The 21,895-nt window shown below is 56.1% G+C and overlaps 2 protein-coding genes across 6 annotated transcripts; both read left to right on the top strand.

Moving 5' to 3' along the window:
• The first annotated feature begins 359 nt into the window (after positions 1-359).
• On the top strand, positions 360-2,641 carry LOC110571365 (left-right determination factor 1-like). Of its 2 annotated transcripts, XM_021679466.1 has the most exons (5): positions 360-609; positions 1,214-1,256; positions 1,359-1,460; positions 1,776-2,018; positions 2,287-2,641. In XM_021679466.1, the coding sequence occupies exons 1-5, from the start codon at positions 360-362 to the stop codon at positions 2,639-2,641; spliced, it is 993 nt and encodes a 330-aa protein (XP_021535141.1). The 2 variants fall into 2 exon arrangements, with proteins under 2 accessions (XP_021535141.1, XP_021535140.1); XM_021679465.1 differs by having other exon boundaries at positions 1,214-1,460.
• Positions 2,642-10,136: 7,495 nt separating this feature from the next.
• On the top strand, positions 10,137-16,565 carry PYCR2 (pyrroline-5-carboxylate reductase 2). 4 transcript variants are annotated; one of them, XM_021679463.1, is made up of 7 exons: positions 10,137-10,375; positions 10,602-10,672; positions 11,080-11,259; positions 11,344-11,565; positions 11,762-11,854; positions 12,060-12,223; positions 12,778-16,565. In XM_021679463.1, the coding sequence occupies exons 1-7, from the start codon at positions 10,309-10,311 to the stop codon at positions 12,938-12,940; spliced, it is 960 nt and encodes a 319-aa protein (XP_021535138.1). In that variant the 5' UTR covers positions 10,137-10,308; the 3' UTR covers positions 12,941-16,565. The 4 variants fall into 4 exon arrangements, with proteins under 4 accessions (XP_021535138.1, XP_044772374.1, XP_044772375.1 ...); XM_044916439.1 differs by lacking the exon at positions 11,762-11,854; XM_044916440.1 differs by lacking the exon at positions 11,344-11,565.
• The last annotated feature ends 5,330 nt before the right edge of the window (positions 16,566-21,895 follow it).

Below are 21,895 nucleotides of genomic sequence, written 5' to 3' on the forward strand. Positions count from 1 at the left end.
AGGCCCGCTTTTTCATAGGCTGGGACCGGGGTAGGGCCCGGGAAATTCAACAGGCACTGAAATCATCCCTGAGCTGCCCAGACAGCAATGGCCAGAGGCCCCGGGCTGGTGTGGCATCCAGACAGGCCTCTGTGCCAGTTCTAGACAGTCCCCTCCTCCAGGCTCCTGGACCCGCCTGGCCGCTGAGCTCCCAGGAGGTCCGAGGGGTGTGGCCTGGCTCCCCCCACCCCCAGGCCCGGCCCAGGGCTGGCTATAAAGCCGACCCAGCCTGACCCTCAGCACAGCCAGCCAGGACCCTCCCGGAGCCGCCCCCGGGGACACGTCTGTCGCCTCCGCGGCTCGGGCTCGTGCGCGGCCCCATGCGGCCACTGTGGCTGTGCTGGGCTCTTTGGGCGCTGCCCTTCCCCGGCCCCGGGGCCGCCTTGAGCGGGGAGCAGATCCGGGGCAGCCTGCTGCGGCAGCTGCACCTCAGCCAGGTGCCCGTCCTAGACGGGGGCGACGCTGACGGGCTGGTCACCCCTGCCCACGTGACAGCCCAGTACGTGGCCCTGTTGCAGCGCAGCCACGGCGCCCGCTCTCGAGGGAAGAGGTTCAGCCAGAAATTCCGAGGTGAGGCCTCCCTGCGGCTACGCCCCGCTCCTTGTCAGGGTGCCAACCGGGAGCTCAGGGGTTAGGGACACGGGGCGTGTGGGGAGGGTGTGGAACACGTCCCACCGTTGGCCTCCGGACTCGGTAGCCCCGCTAAAGCTGCTCACGGGCCCCGGACTCCTCTTGGGGACATCTCCCCGGGCATGGGAGGGAGATGGGAGGAATTCAAGGCTCTTGCTCTGCTTCTTAGGACACTCAGCCGGCCACCAGAGGTCTCCATGGCAGGGCTCTCTGCCCCCCCGTTTTGCAGTGCCCTTTGCCCAAAGAAGGCTACAGGTCTGGGCGCCTGGCTGGCTCAGCAGGTGGAGGGTGTGACTCTTGATCTTGGGTTTGTGAGTTGGGGCCCCCGCTGGGCCTACGTAGAGATTACTTAGAAGTAAAATGTTCAAACAAACAGAAAAGAAGGCTGCATGTCTGTGCACTTGAGGGGCAGCCCCAGCCCCCACATTCTCCCTGGCATCTCCCTGGGGACTGCTGGGGAAATGCTGTTCACTGGCCGGGGGCCCAGCCCCCTCGCAGCCGCCCTGGTGCTGTACAGGCCTCCTGACCCTGCTCCTGTCCCCAGAGGTGGTGGGCAGGTGGCTGGCGTCGGAGGCCTCCACGCACCTGCTGGTGTTCAGCATGGAGGGGCGGCTGCCCCCCAACAGCGAGCTGGTGCGGGCCGTGCTGCGCCTCTTCCAGGAGCCGGTGCCCAGCGCCGCGCTCCGCAGGCTCGAGCGGCTGTCCCCGCACAGCGCCCGTGCCCGCGTCACCGTCGAGTGGCTGCACGTCCGCGAGGACAGCTCCAACCGCACCTCCTTGGTGGACTCCAGGTGGGGGCTGCAAGCGGGGAGGGGGCGGGGGAGGAGGGATGGGGAGGGGACGGGCGGGGGGGTCCCAGCAGGGGGGGGCGGGGGGGGGCAGGGAAGTAGGTGTCCTGGAGTGGGGGGAGGGGGCGGGGGTCCCAGCGCGGGGGGAGGAGACGGGAGGAGGAGAGGGGAGGGGCGCGGGCCGGGGGTCCCAGCGCGGGGCGGGGAGGAGAGGGGCGCGGGCGGGGGTCCCAGCGCGGGCGTGGGGGCAGGGGGGCTCCCCAGGGTGAACCCGCAGCCCCCAGCTCAGGCCCCCGTCCCCGCGCCGCCCCGTCGCAGGCTGGTGTCCCTCCACGACAGCGGCTGGAAGGCCTTCGACGTGACCGAGGCCGTGACCTTCTGGCAGCAGCTGAGCCGGCCTCGGCAGCCCCTGCTCCTGCAGGTGACGGTGCAGACGGAGCACCTGGGCCCGCGGGCCGCGGGCGCCCACAAGCTGGTGCGCTTCGCCTCCCAGGGGCCGGCGGGCGCCAGGCAGGGCGAGCCCCAGCTGGAGCTGCACACGCTGGACCTGGGGGCCTACGGGTAGGCGCCCGGGCCGCACGGGGGGACCCCACTCCCAAGGCCAGCTCAGTCCGAGTGGGACTTTTCAGGGTGCCATGGGAGTGAATGCCCGCAGGAGAGTCCCTTTCAGTCTCAGGACTAAGGGCTCTCGTGATGTACCGTTTGGTTGTTGGTAGTGACCCATCCTTATCCTTTTGAACATAATGAACACTGGGTGGCAAAGCTCCTCCCAGATGCCCCCCCGCCCCGGGCCCTCCCTGCTGACCTCTGCCTCTCCTTGCCCGCGCAGAGCTCAGGGCGATTGTGACCCCGAGGTGCCTGGGTCGGAGGCCCCCCGCTGCTGCCGCCAGGAGATGTACATCGACCTGCAGGGGATGAAGTGGGCTGAGAACTGGGTCCTGGAGCCCCCGGGCTTCCTGGCCTACGAGTGCGTGGGCGCCTGCCGGCAGCCCCTGCCCTTCAAGTGGCCGCTTCTGGGGCCTCGGCAGTGCATCGCCTCGGAAACGGCCTCGCTGCCCATGATCGTCCGCGTGGAGGAGGAAGGCAGGCCCAGGCCCCAGGTGGTCAGCCTGCCCAACATGAGGGTGCAGAGCTGTAGCTGCTCCTGGGACGGGGCGCCAGTGCCCCGGAAGCTGGAGCCTTAGGTGTGGGGCGTGGCCACCGCGGCGCGGCCCTGGACAGGGGCACAGAAGCAGGTCTGGACGTAGGTGTTAATTTCCTCCTTAGCAAGTGACCCCTGGCCCCACTCAGCGCCCCTGTTTTACTTTTCCTGCACGTTCTTCCTTTTCTTGTCCTCCTGTGCATCACCCCCACCCTAAGCACTTAGGTGAGTAACTAATGCGGCTCAGATTTCTGAGCTCTAGAAGGAAATCCCAGCCTCCTTGTTAAGGAACACAGCCGGGCATGGGCAGACTGCACGCGGGGAGCCTCTCTATGGCAAACTCTCAGCTGAGTATGGACAACATGCCCTATGATGTGAGCTGGGGAAACACTGATTTACTCTACTGCATGATGGGAATTAAAACAAAAATTTTTTAAATCCCCCACTTTCCCCTAGGTAGGGAGGAGGTAAAAAAAAGAACACCCCTTCCCCAAAACGTTGACCCATTCTGGACTCTTGTAAACATGCTTGGGTCCCCACTCCCTTGAGAGATTGCTAGGAGGGAGGACGATGGGCTTCCAGCTGGGGTACTTGGTTTCTGGATCAAACAGGGTCACAACTGTGACCTCAAGCCAATGGGGAAGCCTTTGGGCCACCATTTCCTCTTAAAAGAGAGGAGGTGGGAGTCAGCTGAGTCATTACCCTGGGGGTCAGAGAGCCCAAACTTCACCGGCTCCCCTGCAGACCCAGCTTTTCCTGTGTGTAGTTAGGTTATTTCCCCCACTGTTTTAGAAGCTTTACCACCAGAACCCAAATGTATTTACTTTTTAAAAAATGTAGCCAAAACAGTTGAGTGTAGATAATATGCCAAAATAAAGTGACGGTTTGCTCTGTGTCTCTGCATTTTGTTTCTGGTACCCTTTATACCAGAGAGAAGGGAGTGATGATGGGGATGAGATCTCATAATGATGTGAAGAGATGGGGAGACCAAGACCCCCGGTCTCTGGGGGTGCCAAACACTGCAATAACTAGTTTTGGATTAAGCTTTCATTTCTAATACTTATATTGTCCCCCAGCTCTCACTCCAAAACCGGTATCGTAAACAATCAGTCACACGGGCCACCTCTTTAGAAAACACTTTCCCCCTGGCAGTGTTTATGGGGACAGACATGGGGTGACAGTGGTGTGGCAAGCAACCTAACATTTATTGAGCACTCACTGTAAGCCAGGGCACTGGACCAGGCAATTTTGTATACCTTACATCACTTAATTATTGCAACAAATTCCTTAAGGTAGGTATTATGATTCCCATTTTCCAGATGAGGAAATCGAGGCAGGGCGATGCAAAGCTGTTGAATCTCTACGCTGAGGCATGGGTTATAACACTCCTTCCCACTGTGCTCCCCCCATCCCCCCACATAAGCGTGTTCTGTTGATGACATGGGCGTTAGCCACCAGGTCATCTGGAAGCGGCCACACCTGGCAGTGCCCTAATGTAACCTTTCTAGGCAGCTGGGTTTCCTTATGCCTGGCTGTTGAAGTTCTTGGGCTCTGTTTTCACCCACAAAGCTCATTAATAACAACAGACTAGTGGAGGGGAAAATGGAGCCGGTCTCTGGACAGCCAGGATCTGAGAACGTGGCAAGCATATGGCTGGAGGCAGGGGAGAGGACTTGGCTTGGACAGAAAGGCCTAGATCACCTCCATCAGACATCTGAATGAAGCCCTTCCGCGTGGGATGCTGTGAGGACCAGGGCAGACCGTTGTTTTCTTTACAAGAAGAGTATCCATACCTTCTAAAGAGTTCCACCAGCTACTCAGTGACCTATCTGCAGACTCCCAGCCAGACCATTCAATCAGTGGCAAGGATGGGCCTACTCCCATCATCCCCTGTGAGCTAAAAAGTCCAGGAGATCCGCCTTATTTCAAAATATAAGGATGTGTTCCTCAGCACAGGGAGACGGTGTGGTACATAGAATGTTTTCCCCAATATATCCATGCCTCCCAATCCTTGGAGCCTGTGACTCTGTCATTTTATATTTATACTCTGGATTTTGCAGATGTGATTAAGGTTACAGACCTCAAAATAAGGAGACGATCTTGGATTAACCAAGTACACACAATCTAATCACAGGATTCCTTCAAAGTAGAGAACTTTGTCTGGCTGGAGGCACAGAGATGAGGCTTTAGGGAAGGTCAATGAGAAGATGTGACCACCAGTTGACCCGTGAGCTGGACCCGGGCAAGGGAAGCTCCTCATCCCCTCTCCTGCCTTTGGAATGTTCCAGTCACCTTGCCCAGAAGCTGCCCCCAGGACAGCCTTGAGACAGTGATGTGGTGCTGGGACCATCAGTACAAGACCGAACCCCCCCCCCCCCCCCCCCCCGAGGCCTCTCTATGAACAGTTAGGATGTGGCCAGTGGACGCAGGGATCCACCTTCTCGCAGCCCCCAAGACAAGGCTCATAGGTCGGTTCCCTGAGCTCCTTCAACCCATCTGGAGTGGCCTGCCTCTTTCCTCCATCCCTCCCTGTCCACTGTGTCTGGGTGCTGGCTTGAGATCACACCCGGAGCTCCCAGGAGGATGTGAACCAACAGAAGCAGAAGAGGAGGCCAGAAAGATTTGAAGCAGGAAAAGGACCGGACCTGCCGTTACTGGTTTGCAGATGAAGGGGACTGTGAGCCCGGGAATGTGAGAGCCTTTGAGAAGCTGAGAACAACCCCTGGCTGGCAGCCAGCAAGGAAAGGGGACCTCATTCCTACAGCCACATGGAGCCAAATTCTGCCAGCCCCCTGAATGAGTCTCGGTGCCGAATCTTCCCCAGAGCCTCTAGAGAAGGACTTGGATCAGCTGCCACCTTGATGTGGCCTGTGGGACCCAGAGCAGAGAAACCAGCTGGACCCACTGACCACTTGTGACCTGCAACACGTGAGGTAACACATTTGTTCTGTGACGCAAAATTTGCAGGACATTTTTATGGCAGCAGAAGAAACGAAGACAGTCCGCCAAAGTCCATTAGAAGTGAGGTGTAATTATAATGTTTTCACTTAAAAGACAAAGTAACATGATTAAAGGTAATTTTGAATGACTTGAAAATTGCCCATAATCCCTATGGTTTTTGCATGTCTCCTTTATATACAACCTGACCTGTTCACATACAACATGAACACATACTTGTTTTAAAAATCAGGTTTAGGGGCACCTGGGTGGCTCAGTCGTTAAGCGTCTGCCTTCGGCTCAGGTCATGATTCCAGGTCCTGGGATCAAGCCCCGCATCGGCCTCCCTGCTCTGCGCGGGGCCTGCTTCTCCCTCTCCCACTCCCCCTGCTTGTATTCCCTCTCTGGCTGTGTCTCTCTGTCAAATAAATAAATAAAATCTTAAAAAAAAAAAATCAGGTTTAAGGGCGCCTGGGTGGCTCAGCCTGTTAAGCGTCTGCCTTCGGCTGAGGTCATAATCTCAGGGTCCTGGGATCGAGTCCCACATTGGGTTCCTTGCTCAGCGGGGAGTCTGCTTCTCCCTCTGCCTCTGCCCCTCTCCCCCTGCTCGTGCTCTTTCTCTCTCGCTCAAATAAATAAAATCTTTTAAAAAAAATCAGGTTTAAGGTGTGCCTGACTTACAGAACAAAGAAGTGTCGAGTTATATTCCAAAGAGTCACACTGGATCTCTTTAGGTGGTGGGATTAAAAGCAATGTTCATTTTTCCATTTGCTCAAATTTAAATTTTTTCTACAATCAACATGGGTTATTTGTGTGATTTAAAAAGAAAGAAAGAAAGAAAGAAAGAAAGAAAGAAAGAAAGAAAGAAAGAAAGAAAGAAAAAGAAAAACCCATGCAAAATGTGCCTCCCTGGAGAGGTCCCTAAGTTAGGACGGACTGGGGTCAAGGGGACTTGCTTTAGGATTAGCTGAAAGCAGCTCAGGATCCTCCCTTATTCCCTGGATCTGTCCATTGTTAGACCAGATGAGCCAGCTCATTAGATCAGAAAGGAGGCCCGGAGGCCCTGGGGGGTGAAGGACCGGAGAAGTGGAGGCAGAAATGATGCATTATCCACTTTGTCTGGGAAGGCAGGAGGGGGAGGAGTGGGACTGTGGGGAGGGAGGAGGGGGAAGGGCAGCAACAGTTGACCTAACTGACCAGGAGAGGAGGGGGAGGATGGAGGAGGGGGGGGGGATGAAGGTGGGCAGTCCCAGAAGCTTGGTGAGCTTCCCCATTTTCCTTCAGGGCTTCTCTCTGCCTGATCAGATGGAGTAAAATGGAGAGGACACAGGTGCCGGACATGGAGAGCCTGTGTCCCCGGCCAGTTGGCAGCACCAGGCTGGGGCCCTCCTGGGGGGGCGTCCTAAGTAGCTGGGGGAGGAGGGCGCTTTCCTCCCTGCATCTCGCCAAGGGAACCCTGGCAGGACCTTTAGAGTCAGCAAGTCATTACAAGAGAAGGAAATGGGGGTGCCTATCATTAAAACAGAATAAAACTTTGTACATATAAACTTTAAACTTTGGAGATGAAAAAAAAATGATAGATCTCCAAGTACCACAAAAAAAGAACCAGTTTCTGGCCAGTGGCTCACCCGTCCAGGATCTGTGAGGAGGGCCACGTGCCTTGGCTGCGCCCTCTCTCACGTGGCCTGGCCCAGCTGGTGGTCAAGTCAGCACAGGGGCCACCAACATGGCCTCCCTCCCTGGGCCCCGGAATCCTCCTCACATCTCACCTCTACTCCTGGACGCCAAAGCAGGAGATGCCACGGCCACCAGGTCACGGATGGATGGTTGTGCGGAAGGAGTGAGACACCGCACTCCGCCCCACCCCAATCTTGTGTTTGCAGGCCAGAGCCAGAGACCAGGGGAAGCAAGGGGACCTGCAGCCTTCCAAACGGACTATGGGGAGCCCTGCTCCCTCAGAGGAGCCGACAGCATTCAGAAGCTCCCACCTTCCCTGCTGCCTGACAAAGATTCTTCTACTAGAAAGGAGGCCAAGTGGGAGCAAGTAAAGACCAGAGAAGAGAGGAAGGATGTGGCAGTGCTGGGCCCCAGTTCCAGTCCCCGAGCTCCTCCTGATGCAGGTGCCCCTTCCAGATGGCACGCTCCCAGTACCTTCTCAAAGGCTGTACCGCAGGTCCCCCTTTCCTCCGCTAGTTTGAAGTGTCCAGTTGCCGGCCCCCCCTCAGCCGCCGTGGGGGGTCTCTAAAGCCACTACACACGGAACAAAGAACATAATCAGAGTTTGACAAAGATTTTCTCACAGTAGTAGAATTTTTAAATTTTTTTCTTATTTTATTATTTTTTTAAAGATCTTATTTATTTATTCATGAGAGACAGAGAGAGGCAGAGGCAGAGGGAGAAGCAGGCCTCCCGCTGAGCAGAGAGCCCGACACGGGGCTCAATCCCAGGACCCTGGGACCATGACCTGAGCCGAACACAGACGCTTAACTGACTGAGCCACCCAGGTGCCCCTGAATAATTTTAAAAATGGACATAAGTTTGTGAGGATAGGGACCTTTGCTTTGTTCATGGCTGGACCCCCAGAACCTGGCTCAGTAAGCATGTGTGGAATGAATTAATAAACCTAATTTTGATCTTCGGGAGAATGGTCAGTGTGGTGCAGCCATATAATGGAATACTAAGTAGTCAAAGATATCTTGTTTTAAACAACTTGTTTTAAACAACTTTTCAGTGACATTGGGAAATGCTTATTATACATCTCACGTAGAAGTTTCAAAACTATATGTATATCATTTATTCCCAAGAATGGAAAAGTATATATGCATAGACAATAATAATGTAAGGAAATCCACCGAAAATGTTTCCAAGAGACTGTCCCTAGGAAGTCTGATTATGGGACTATTTTGACCTTTACTTTTTTTTTGGATTTCCCATATTTTCCTCAATATGCATGTACTTCTTTTCTAATCAGAAAAAGTTACTGAAATATTATTTTGCTTAATAGTGAACATTTGGTCCGCACCTTTAAGGATGCAGGAACCAAGGAGGTGGGGGCTTGCTCAGGGACGTGAGCAGGTAGAGGAAGCTTGCAGCAGGGAGAAACTTGCAGGGAAAGGGGTGGGGGGTGCTGCAGGGAGGGGGCGGGGCAGGGGTGCAGAACCCCCCGCAGACAGGCCGTGGGGAGCCCACAGTCTCCCCAGCTCCTGAGAGTCATCCAGGGATGCCCCCCCTCCCTCCGTACTTTCCTGACACCCGTTCCGGAGGCCCCTTTTACTGCTGGTGGAAATGCAAACCTACCGTCTGGGGAGCGTTTACAGCAAGTTGGGGCTGGGCGAGGGGGGAGTCATAGACTTCCCCTGCCTCGGCTGGGCCCTACGTGCAGCTGGGGCGCCGCGGGCAGAGTCACCTGGCTCCGGGGGTCCCAGACAGACCAGGGTCAGCCACTCACCACTCACCAAATCAAAGGCAGAGAGAGGAGGAGGTGAAACAGGAAAGGAGTCTATTTCAGGGAAGCCGACACCAGGGAGACAGCCGACTAGTCTCATAGACGGTCTCCCAAGTGCTGCAAATACATGCAGGTTTGCATCAGGAAAATGCAAAGGGACAGAGGTTAGTGGGGAGTGCGGGTGGGGTCGGTCATGGGTGGGCTTGCCAGGGCCGGCTCAGGGCGGTCCCTGTGGCTCGAGGGGCGGTTTCAGAGCTCAGGCCCGGGTTCTTTGCCCCGGGCTGTTTGCCTGGGGAAAGAGGTAAGCCGGCGAGGAGAACTTGGTTGGAAAGCACGCACAGGTCAGAATGGAGGTGGCGGACCCCTGTTTCACGCTAAGGACTAGATCCTCCCAAACGCACGAAAGGAGCCGATCCTCCATTCTTAGGAACCGTGCAGGCTCGGCGGACAACGCGGCTGCTACCGCGGCCACCACCCCGCAGGCCGGGAGGGGGCGAGCAGCAGGGGCTTCCAGCCGCCCCCGCTCAGGCCTGCAGTCCACAACCCGCGGAGCCTCCCGCCCGCTAGGGCGGCTGACAGACCGCGCCACACACAACACTAGCCGTCTTCGGCCGGAATCCCAGTCCCCGGCCCCACCCGCCTCGAGGGCCGACCCTGGTCCCGGGCGGGCCTGCGGGGCGGAGACCCCGGCTGCCGCGCACCGCGCCGGAGGTTCCCACCGCCAATCCCGTGCTCGGGGGCGGGCGCACGGCCCGAGCTCCCGGCAGCGGATTGGTCCGCTCGAGCTCCCGGCGGAGGCTTGGTCCACCCGAGGATTGGTGCCCCGCTCCCGAGCTCTCGGCCACGGATTGGTCCGCTCGAGCTCCTGGCCGCGGATTAGTCCGCCCGAGGATTGGTGCCCCACTCCCGAGCTCTCGGCCACGGATTGGTCCGCTCGAGCTCCCGGCCGCGGATTGGCCCGCCCAAGGATTGGTGCCCCGCTCCCCAGCTCTCTGCCACGGATTGGTCCGCTCGAGCTCCCGGCCGCGGATTGGCCCGCCTGAGGATTGGTGCCCCGCTCCCGAGCTCTCTGCCACGGATTGGTCCGCTCGAGCTCCCGGCCGAGGATTGGCCGCCCTGGCGAGGCGAGGCGGGGCGGGGACCCGTGAGGCCCCACGGCACCTCCTGCCAGGCAGGCGGTGGGGAGGGGTCCCGGCAGCCGGGCCGGAAGCTGCCGGCAGCTGTCTGCGTCCGGCTTCCGGGGCGTGCGGCTCGTTGGGGTCTCTCTCCGCCCGGCCTCGTGTATCCTGCGGCGGCTCCCTGGTGGTGCCGGACGCGTTCCCGCCGCCATGAGCGTGGGCTTCATCGGCGCGGGCCAGCTGGCCTGTGCCCTGGCGCGGGGCTTCACGGCGGCAGGTGGGCTCGCGGGCCGCAGCCTTGTCCGGGGACGCCTTCCACCGCGCGAGCCCGAACGGCTGAGCGTCTGACGGGCGGGACGAGGCTCGTGGAGCAGCGAGGGCCGCGAGCCCGCGCGGGGCCTGGTTGTGGGTCCGACCTGCCCTCCCGGGGAGAGCGCGGGGGCCGGAGGGCCGCGGGGGCCGGAGGGCCGCGGTGCCCGGCTGATGAGCTCCATCTTCCGCAGGGATCCTGTCGGCTCACAAGATCATAGCCAGCTCCCCGGAAATGGACCTGCCCACGGTGTCCTCGCTCAGGGTAGGGGGGCGCGGGGGCGTGGGGCACGGGGGGGCCCGGCCCGCGCCCACCTCCCCCCAGGAGCGTCCGGCCCTCTGTGCCAACCCTTGCGCGCTCCCATTTCACCTGCCCCTCTGCCCATGTCTCTTTCCGGCCGGGGGAACTTTCCTGGCAGAGGGGTGCCCGGGTGCCCGAGGCCTGGTGGGGATGGGAGACGGCCACGGCCCGGTGGCCTTGGGGAAGCGTGTGGCTGCCTAGCACTTGGCTCACTTGTTCGCTAGCAACAAGGGAAGACTTCGGCGGCGACGGGGGTGGGGGCAGACCCCGAAGGGACAGAGCAGGGGATTCCAGGGTGCTCCGGGGGCGGGGGGGGGGGCCCGGGCGAGGGAGGTTGCCCGCACTGTGAGCTGGGTAGTCTCCTCCTGCAGAAGATGGGCGTGAACCTGACCCGAAGCAACAAGGAGACGGTGAGGCACAGTGACGTCCTGTTCCTGGCTGTGAAGCCGCACATCATCCCCTTCATCCTGGACGAGATCGGGGCGGATGTGCAGGCCAGGCACATCGTGGTGTCCTGTGCTGCTGGTGTTACCATCAGCTCTGTGGAAAAGGTGCCCGTGATGAGTTGTTTGTGGAGGAGGCTGGGGGCGCCAGTGGTGCCCTGGCAACTCACTGGGGCCTCTTCCTTGTCCCAGAAGCTGATGGCCTTCCAGCCGACCCCCAAGGTGATTCGCTGCATGACCAACACACCCGTGGTGGTGCGGGAGGGCGCCACGGTGTACGCCACGGGCACCCACGCCCTGGTGGAGGATGGCAGGCTCCTGGAGCAGCTCATGAGTAGCGTGGGGTTCTGCACGGAGGTAGAGGAGGACCTGATTGACGCCGTCACGGGGCTCAGCGGCAGTGGGCCTGCTTACGTGAGACCCCCTGGGGGCCCAGGGCAGTGGGATGGACTGGCAGGCCGCTTGGGCTGTGGGTGCTGCCTACGTCGGGGTGAAGCTAGCTGTTGGAGGAGAGCAGCCTTTGGAGCTAGTTGCGGTCATGAGGAAAAGCAGACCGCGGGGAGTGGCCCTGCGTGTCTGCGGCCCTGGGACTCAGCGAGTGTCTCCACAGGCATTTATGGCCCTGGACGCATTGGCTGATGGTGGGGTGAAGATGGGCCTGCCTCGGCGCCTGGCGGTCCGCCTGGGGGCCCAGGCCTTGCTGGTCAGTATACTTGCCCTGCGTGTTCTGGACTGGGGTGTGGGATGGGGGCCCCAGGGGGGGGGGTCCCTGAGCTGGGGGGGAGTCCCTGAGCTGGGGTGGGGCTTGGTTGGGAAGCTGGGATAGCGACTGGGGAAGGGCAGTGGGTGTGGAAAAGCCTGTCCGAGGTACATGAGCAGTCTTCTCTCATCCCTCCTGCCTCCCGCAGGGCGCTGCCAAGATGCTGCTGGATTCAGAGCAGCACCCAGGCCAGCTCAAAGACAATGTCTGCTCCCCCGGAGGGGCCACCATCCACGCCCTGCACTTCCTGGAGAGTGGGGGTTTCCGCTCCTTGCTCATCAACGCTGTGGAGGCCTCCTGCATCCGCACACGGTGGGTCGCTCCCCCTCTGTGCCTGGGCCCCCTGCTCCCAGTGACCCCCAGGCTGGGCCCCGTCCCACAGAAACTGCCCCCTGTGGTCCCCTCAGCAGTCCTGCGCTCTGTCCATAAGCATGGTTTCTTGGACTCCGTTTCGCCGAGGGTTTGCAGGCCTTTCTACATTTAATGGTCACTGCAGTTCTGTTGGCGGGGGGGGGTGCGGGTAGCTTGGATTTATAGAAGAGGAGGTTGAGGCCCAGAGACGGTTTTCCTGAGCTCAGGCAGCTAGTACATAGGCGAGGCGGGCTGGGCAAGTGTGTGACTCCAAGCCCGCTCACTGTCCCATCTGTACCGTGTCTCCGTGTGATTGCAGAAAGCACGCAGAGCTACACATGTGCGTGGTCACCCACACGTGGTTAAATAGCACTTCTGAGAAGCTCGGGGGAGTGTTTGATTTAGGGTTCTAATTTTGGGTGGTGTCCAGTCCTCCGGGCTTGGGGGTTATGTGCACGGGGAAGCTGTGTGGAGTTCTGGCTCCTCCTTCAACCCCTTCGGGGCTTTGTCTGCAGAGAGCTGCAGTCCATGGCTGCCCAAGAGAAGGTCTCGCCCGCTGCCCTCAAGAAGACCCTCCTGGACAGAGTGAAGCTGGAATCCCCCACAGTGTCCACGTTGACCCATTCCACAGGGAAGCTGCTCACAAGAAGCCTGGGCCCCGGGGGCAAGAAGGACTGAGGTGGTCTCTGCCCTCCTTTCTAGAACCAGAGCCCTGTGGGGGACCGAGCAGGGCGAGGGCAGGTCCGGCAGTTTCAGGTCCTTGTGATAAAACCCCCTTGAATCTGTTCAGACCCAGCCACACTAGTTTCTTGTCTTGTCCACGTTGGAAGATGCTCCCAGGGGGAGGGGGTGATGGTGGCGGCCAGAGGCAGGCCTGTGCACCTGTTGGGGGAGAGAGGCCACGACTCCAGTCTGAGCCCTGCTGGGTGAAAGGTCTGGAGACCTTCAGCTGGGGTCCTCTGTCTGGAGCCAGAACCAAGTCCGCTTGACACCAGGTCAAGGCAGAGAGAGGTACGAAACGTGACGAGGACTTTGCTCTCTGAATTGTGAGTGGAAAAGAAGTGAGCAACTTAGAATTGTTACAGTTAATCAGAAAAGCACGAAAGTAGGTCATGCTTCTCTTTAACTCTTGCTTCATAGGTGTCCCGTTGGAAAAGTGTTACTGAGCGCTCTTAAGTTTAACTGCTTCAATATAGTTTTATTTTTTATTACCCTGCTTTTATTTTTTTTAAGTAAGCTCTGTGCCCAGTGTGGGGCTTGAGCTCACGACCCCGAGATCAAGAGTCGTGCGCTCTACTGACTGAGCCAGGCTGCTTTTTTATGCTTCATCTTAAGTCTTCATTCTAGAGAACTCCAGGACCTGACCAGGCATTCCTTGCTTCTATGGGGAGCGCCGTCTGAAGGCAAGAAGTAGGGAGGAGAAGAAATTATGGGCTAGGCCCTGAGAGCTGTACAGACGCCCTGCTCCAGCCTGACCCCCAGGGTCAGGGTCAGGAGATGGCTCTAGGATGGGCCAGAGCTCATGGCCGAGGAGAGCCAAGTGGCCTGAGCTGGGGGGAGGGTGGCTGCCCAGGCACAGAGGAGGAAGCCGCCTGCTTTGTAGTTGGCCGTGCACCTGCCGGGCTTTGGACCCAGGCGGACTGCACTCTGAGGGAGGAGCTACTTTTTCCCTCACTTGACCGCAGATGCTGAGGCCTGGGGACAAGCAGCTTAGCTCCTTGAGCTGGGCTCACGGGTGGGGCCATGGGTGGGCCTGCTGTGTACACAGCGGGACAGAGCCTCCCGCTCGTCCCCAGGAGCTCGCCGCCTATGGCATTGGCACCGGCATCCTCTCTGGGTTCAAATCTGAGTTGCCCCCCCCACAATTTGCGGGTAGATGTGTTTTTTTTAAAACTTAATTCCAGTTAGTTAAGCTGTACGATACAGTAATTCAACACTTCCAGGCGTTGCCCCGTGCTCATCACGACAAGTGCACCAGTTTCTGCCACTTTCAGCTAGGGGACCTTAGAGAAGCTACTGAATCCAGTCTCCAGATTTCATCCCCTCTAAATAGGAGGTCCCGCTCCATCAGAAGCTTCTGGTGGGTTTGCAGTGAGACCTTGTGGAATGGCTCAGCAGAACATGTGGAACACGGTGGACCACTCAAGCCTGTGGTGCTCATCCTTCACCCCCAGCTGCGGGAGGGGGTCCTCGGTGAGGACAGCAGCCCAGCTCAAACTCCAACCTGAGAGCCGTGGATGAGGCTCGTTCCTGTGGGGCCACAGTGACAAGCGACAAGTTCAACCCTCTGCAAAGCTATTGTAAAGCCCACGTTAGGTGGCAGGCTCTGCACGCCCTTTATAGGAAATCTTAGGATTCAGGAACTGGGTAGAATAAGGCGAAGCTCGAGGAGGTTAAATAAGCTGCCCCCCAAAGATTCAAAGAGACATTTCACCAAGGAAGATAACACGGCAAATGGGCCTGTGAGGAGACGTTTAAGCCATCGCTGACTGGGGAAATGTCAAAGCCCAGGGCGGTACCACGGCACAGCCGCTCGCACGACTGGTTTTGGTGGAGCTGGGGTTTACCAGAAAGCGATGTTGACAAGGATGTGCAGGAATGACAGCCCTCCTGTAAAATGGAGTGGCCACTCTGGCCAACAGTCTGGCAGTTCGGAAAGTTAGTCACCATATAAGCGATGCTATTCAAGTACCAACCCAGGGGACAGAGCACTTGTCCGCACAAACGCTTGGGCGTGAATATCCAGGACAGCAGCATTCCCAAGAGCCAAGAAGAGGAAACCACCCAAATGTCTGCCAGCTGGTGAGCGGACACCCACCAGCATCACATCCACTCAAGGGAATAGCGTCCGGTGATGATAAGGGAGCGCTGGTCTCGCTACACCATGAAGGTGCCCAGAAACATCACCGGAAGCGAAAACCCAGTCGCTGTTGGCCGCACATTCTGTATGATTCCGTGAATTGGAAATGGCCAGGAACTGTGCGGTCTGCAGCGCCAGATTGTGGCTGCCCAGGGCCGGGTGGGAATGGGAGGAACACGGGGTTTCTGCTGGGAGCCACGAGGTGATTGAAGAGGCGATGGTTGCACTACTGTGGACATACATGATCACCGAACTGTATATTTAAGTGGGTGGATTTTAAGGACTGTAATTCACACTAATGCTTTAAGAAAAGAAAGGAAGTTTCCCCAGGTTAATACCAGGACTCAGGTCCATGCCTGATACTGAATCCTGTCCTCTCAGCACCGTGCCTGATGGCGAGCGGTCCTTGGGGACTGGAGACTGTCCCCTCATCTCTCCCCCGCCCCCTCAAGGCCACCCCCTCCCAGGCCTAAATCCACCAACGTACATTTACTGAGGACCTATGCCTTGGTGCCTGCGGTCTGCTTGGCTCGGGTGAATCCTCACCTGCTAAGGACCCCTGTCCTTCACTTCTGAGCTTCCGCCCCGCACGGTTGGGCTGGACTTGAATGAAGGTGGCTGTGGCCGCAGTCCTCCAGGGAGAGGGGGGAGAGGCTCAGGCCTTAGGGAACAGTTCTGCTCTGCTCTCCCCGGCACCTTGGGCTGCCCACCTTCTCACCGCGGGCTGAGGGGTCCCGGAGCTGGGGCCTGAGCTTCAGGTGGTCACAGCCAGGGGCTGGGGACTCCCCACGAGGTCAAGGGGGCCCCCCGAGTATCAGGCCCTGGCCAGGTTGAGAGCTTGTGGCCTGAGCTGCCTGGAAGGCACTTGAGCGTCCCCTGCAAGCCTTCCAAGAGTAAGAGCTGGTGTTCGAGGCTAGCGCGGCCTCTCCGAGAAGTCCATGCCGAACGCTCCCTCTGCCAAGTGCCCGTGAGGCCTGGGAGCCCCCTGGTCAGCAAGACTGTCCTTGCTCGGAGACACACAGAGGCTCAGGACAGATGTAGACACAGGACATGTGGAAAACAGGGCAGAGAGAGAGAGTAAGGAAGGGGGTAACCAGGCCCCCACCCCCAGCCCACCAGGACTCTTGGGGCGCTGGGCCTAGAGCGGGCCTCAATCCCCACGTCACAACTGGCTTCTCTCAGGACCCCCAGAACTGCCTTACCTGCTGCCTCCATGTTGCTTTCCCGTAAAACGGGGCACGAATCTCGGCCCCGACTGTTCCCAGTTGTTACCTTGGGGGAGTGGAGCTGAGGCTGGTTCTCACTTGATTTTCTTCCTTTTACTTTAGATCGTGGCTGGCAACATGCAGGCCCCACCTTTTTAAATCCATAGTTAAAGGATTAAAAAATGGGGCACCTGGGGGGGGGCTCAGTCGGTTAAGTATCCGACTCTTGGTTTCAGCTCAGGTCGTGATCTTGGGGTCGTGAGATTGAGCCCCGGGCTGGGCGTGGAGCCTGCTTGAGATTCCCTCTCCCTCTTCCTCTGCTCCCCCAAAATAAATAAATCTTAAAAGAAAAAAAGAATAAAAAATGTTTGTGTTGTTTGGTGCTTCTGGCTGGCAGGCCGTGTGGGGACACATCCTTGTCCCCGTGTGTGTGGCCGTCACTAGGCAGCAGCTCAGAGGAACACTGGAGAGCTTAACTGCGCTTCCCTCACCGGTCCAGGGGTGTAGACAGGCCTCTGCTGTCTAATCACATCCCTTCAAAGCCTTGACCCATTCTTCCCTTTTACCAACAAACCGGAACGTAGGCAGCAATGGGTACTGTGAGTCTGCAGAATCAGGAGCGTTGAGAAAACAGAACGCACCTCTTTTCAAGGTCTGAGCCAGTGGCGAGCACCCTACCTTTATGAAAGACGGGGAGGACGACGTTGGATGAAGAAGCCCTAGAAGGATACACGAGACACCAGGGAAAGAGGTACTTAGGGCGGGGATGATGGGAAGGCCTTTTCCCACTGTACTGACTCAGGAATCACATGACGGTGTTATCTCATCACGAAATATATCTTGTAAACCTTTAGGGGGCCGCCAGGCTGCCCAGGCTGTGCGGTGCCCCAGTGGGACGCATCGCCCCAGGTGGCCGGCCAGGGCTGGAGCGAGTCCTATGCGCCCCACTCCGGCCATGGGAACGTCTCCCTTGGCCAAAGTGGACAGACTGGTCCTCTGTCTCTTACCTCTACCTCCACCCACCTTCTGTGCTGCTAGCCTCCAGGATGGGCTAATCATCTGTTTGTCTGTCTCCCCCAGCAGCTGGGGTGCTGCCCCGGGTGGGGGACAGGCTGGGTTGCAGGCCATGCCCCCTGTTCTCGTGCTTGATGCTCAGAAAACACCGCCGAATAAATGCAGATAGGCAGGCATGGATGAATGAATGCATGACAACTCTGACATGGCGGGCTGGGCTGTTTCTTGCTGTGTCTCGGCAGTTCTCTGGTTTGCTGGGGTGAAAGCCCCGTGCACCTGCTAGCCTGTCTTTGGACCTGGTATTTCACTGTTGGTTAGGTTCCGACTTTCTTTGGTTGGACCAGCAAGTGTTTCCTGAGCCCTTCTAGAATGCCGTGCTTGTGCTCAGCTGGCTGTGATGTGAGGAAGGCTTAGTGAATTTCTATGGGGGCCACTCTGTCTCGCGGCTGCTGCAGTAGAGGGGGTGCCTCCCCCATGGCTTCGGAGCCTTTCCTATAGCGTCGGGCTCTTTCAGGTAGGAGGGAAGCACGTCAGGAACATTTAGGTAAAAAAGGGTTGGGATGGAAATCAGCTCCAAAGCAGTTTTCAGTTGTAGATTGTATACGGTTGGGGTGCCTGGGGGGCTCGGTCGGTTAAGCGTCCGACTCTTGGTTTCAGCTCAGGTCGTGAACTCGGGGTCGTGAGATCGAGCCCCGGGTCAGGTTCCAGGCTCAATGTGGGGTCTGCTTGAGATTCTCTCTCTCCCTCTGCCCCTCCCCCAACTCGTGCTCGCTGAATCAATCAATCACTCTTTAAAAAAAGGGGGGGGGATTGGGATGGAAATCAATTTCAAAGCAGTTTTCCGTTTTAGGAGGGATTACATGGATAAATGTTTTCTCCCCCTTGAAAATCGCTGACTGAAATGCACTCGGTGGGCTGGGTAGCAGCAAGAGAGCTCAGGTTGGACATCGGAGACTTTCCCCTGCATCGGGGTACTTCAGTGGGGGGTGACTGGGAAAGCAGACAGTTTGTCATCTTCAGTGGGTGTGTGCGAGCCTCTCAGTTACTGGTCTCCCCGAGTTCTAAGATAAGTGAATTTTAAGTTGGATTTTTACACGTAGGATCTTGTTGGTGAAATCACGGCAAACGTTGTTTTCCTTCTGCCGTCTTAGTGAGTTTCTGCTACACAGAGAGCAAAGGCCTAGGTTCCAGTCTTCGCTGGCCAGGAGACCTCAGGCAAGTCATTGGTCTGTTTCGATTTCAATTGATGATTATGTCCCTTAAAAACAGAAAAATAACAATAATTGCCCGTCCTTCTCTGGGGGTGGTGACCGCTGTGGGTAAAGCGCAGCCTGGCAGCGCCTTCAGCAGGTAACATTCTGCGCTGACGCGGTCCCTGCTGTTTCTGCAGTCCCCGGAGCTCTATGCTGAGATTCCTTGTCTCCTGTATGACCTAAACTGTGCACACGGCCTGAGGCTACTAAGTGCCAGCCCAGGAGTACGTCCACAAGACCCCTGATCTCGTTTCCTCTTTAAGAATCATGATGGGCTGGGGGCGCCTGGGTGGCTCAGTCAGGTGTCTGCCTTCGGTTCGGGTCATGATCCCAGGGTCCTGGGATCGAGCCCCACGTCAGGCTCCCTGCTCAGCCGGAAGCCTGCTTCTCCCTCTCGCTCTGCCGCTCCCCCTGCTCATGCGCGCGCTCTCTCTTAAAATAAAATAAAATAAAATAAAATAAAATAAAAAGGCTTCTGATGTGGTTAGCATCTCCCCATTTTACTGGTGGGAACACAGCAGATTGGAGAAGGTAGGAGCACAGCCAGTGAGGAGGAAAGCCTGCATGTCTAAAACCAAAACCCGTTTTCCAAAGGCCTGAACTGTGTAGCTCTGGTGGGTGCTGCCCACCTCACCGCGAGGACGGAGGGGTCCTCCTGTGGGTGCAGCGGCAGGAGCACCGGGCTGGCGAGGAGCTGGGGGATGGAGGCGGGGGTAATGCTGCAGGGGTCCCCAGCAGGTGCCTGAGAAGGAGACCCAGAAAACTGGGTGGGGTCAGGACTAGCTTCCTTACAGCCTTCACTGGGGGCTGGGAACCTTGCTTTGAGGGTTTCAAGCTATTGGGAAATGCGCTCCGAGAAGTAGGTGCTTTGATTTTTTCCGTTTTGTAGAAGCAAATATATATCATTCCTACTTGTCTTTTTTTTTTTAATGGGAAAACTTCAAATTCTTAGTTGATGACATTTTGAGTCATTAAAGTCTTGATAAGCTATCTGGTCCATAAGTATATTTATAAGCAAAGAACTATTTATTAATAGTTTAACTATTTATTAATAGATAAACCAAGGCATATTAAAAATGTGTTTGCATGACATTTTTAATAAACTGTTTTATTTATATTATACTTTAAAAAAATTTTATTATGTTATATTAATCACGTCATTATATCATTAGTTTTTGATGTAGTGTTCCATGATTCATTGTTTGTGTATAATACCCAGTGATACATGCAGAATGTGCCCTCCTTAATACCCATCACCAGGCAAGCCCATTCCCCCAACCCCCTCCCCTCTAGAACCCTCAGTCTGTTTCTCAGAGTCCATCGTCTCTCATGGTTCGTCTCCCCCTCCGATTTCCCCCCCTTCATTCTTCCCCTCCTGCTATCTTCTTCTTTTTTTTCTTTTTTTTTTTTTTAAAGATTTTATTTATTTATTTGACAGAGAGAGACACAGCGAGAGAGGGAACACAAGCAGGGGGAGCAGGAGAGGGAGAAGCAGGCTTCCCGCCAAGCAGGGAGCCTGATGTGGGACTCGATCCCAGGACCCTGGGATCACGACCTGAGCCGAAGGCAGACGCTTAACGACTGAGCCACCCAGGCGCCCCTTCTTCTTTTTTTTTTTTTCTTAACATATAATGTATTATTTGTTTCAGGGGTACAGGTCTTTGATTCAACAGTCTTGTACAATTAACAGCGCTAACCATAGCACATACCCTCCCCAATGTCCATCACCCAGCCACCCCATCCATCCCACCCCACGCCCCACTCCAGCAACCCTCAGTTTGTTTCCTGAGACTAAGAATTCCTCATATCAGTGAGGTCATATGATACATGTCTTTCTGTGATTGACTTATTTCGCTCAGCATAACACCCTCCAGTTCCATCCACATCGTTGCAAATGGCAAGATTTCATTCCTTTTGATGGCTGCATAATATTCCATTGTATATATATACCACATTTTCTTTATCCATTCATCTGTCAATGGACATCTTGGCTCTTTCCACAGTGTGGCTATTGTGGACATTACCGCTATAAACATCAGGGTGCACGTACCCCTTCGGATCCCTACATTTATATCTTTGGGGTAAATAGCCAGTAGTGCAATTGCTGGATCGTATGGTAGCTCTATTTTCAACTTTTTGAGGAACCTCCATACTGTTTTCCAGAGTGGCTGCACCAGCTTGCATTCCCACCAACAGTGTAGGAGGGTTCCCCTTTCTCCGCATCCCCACCAACATCTGTCGTTTCCTGACTTGTTAATTTGTACATTATACTTTTAAAAAAATACAAGTTATTTGGGATGCCTGGGTGGCTCAGTCTGTTGGCGTCTGACTCTTGATTTCGGCTCAGGTCGTGATCTCAGGGTCTTGGGATCGAGCCCCGCATGGGAATCTGCGCTCAGCTCACAGTCTCCTTGAGATTCTCCCTCCCTCTCCCTCTGCCCCTCCAACTCATGCTCTCTCTCCCTCTCTTTCTTTAAAATGAATAAATAAATCTTTAAAATATACAAGTTATTCAATTCATTTAAACTAAAGAAAAACAGTTCACCCATTTCATTCGCCCCATGTCCCTGCCTCTGGCAACCACCAATCTAAGTCTCTGTATCTATGATCTCAGTTGTGTTTTTTAAAGATTCCACAGATGAGAGAAATCATACAGTATTTGTCTTTCTCTGACTTACTTCACTTAGGATAATGCCCTTGAACTCCATCCAAGATGGCAAGATTTCATTCATTTTTATGGCTGAGTAATGTTCCATTGTATTGATACCGCATCTTCTTTATCCAGTCTTCTGTCGATGAGTGGATTATTGTTTCCGTGTCTCGGCTACTGTAAATAATGCTGCAGTGAACGTGGGGGTACAGATACCCTTCCAAGTTAGGGTTTTTGTTTTCTTTAGATAAATACCCAGACGGGGAATTGCTGGATTACAAGGTAGTTCTATTTTTCATTTTTCGAGGAACCTCCATACCGTTTTCCAGAGTGGCTGCCCCAGTTTGCATTCCCACCAACCATGCACGAGGGTTCCCCTTTCTCTGCATCCTCGCCAACACCTGTTGTGTCTTTGGTTTTTGACTTTAGCTCTGCTGACAGGTGTGAGGCCACATCTCACTGTGGTTTGGATTTGCATTTCCCTGATGGTGAGTGATGCTGAGCCCGTTTTCACGCACCTGCTGGCCATCTGCATGTCTTCTCTGGGAAAATGTTCAGATCTTCTGCCCATTTTCTAATCAAATGTGTTTTTTTGTTATTGTTGTCATGGTTGAGTTGTGTGAGTTTATGTATTTTGGATATGACCCCGCT

This window comes from Neomonachus schauinslandi, chromosome 6 (assembly GCF_002201575.2).
Source record: "Neomonachus schauinslandi chromosome 6, ASM220157v2, whole genome shotgun sequence".
Lineage (NCBI taxonomy): Eukaryota > Metazoa > Chordata > Mammalia > Carnivora > Phocidae > Neomonachus > Neomonachus schauinslandi.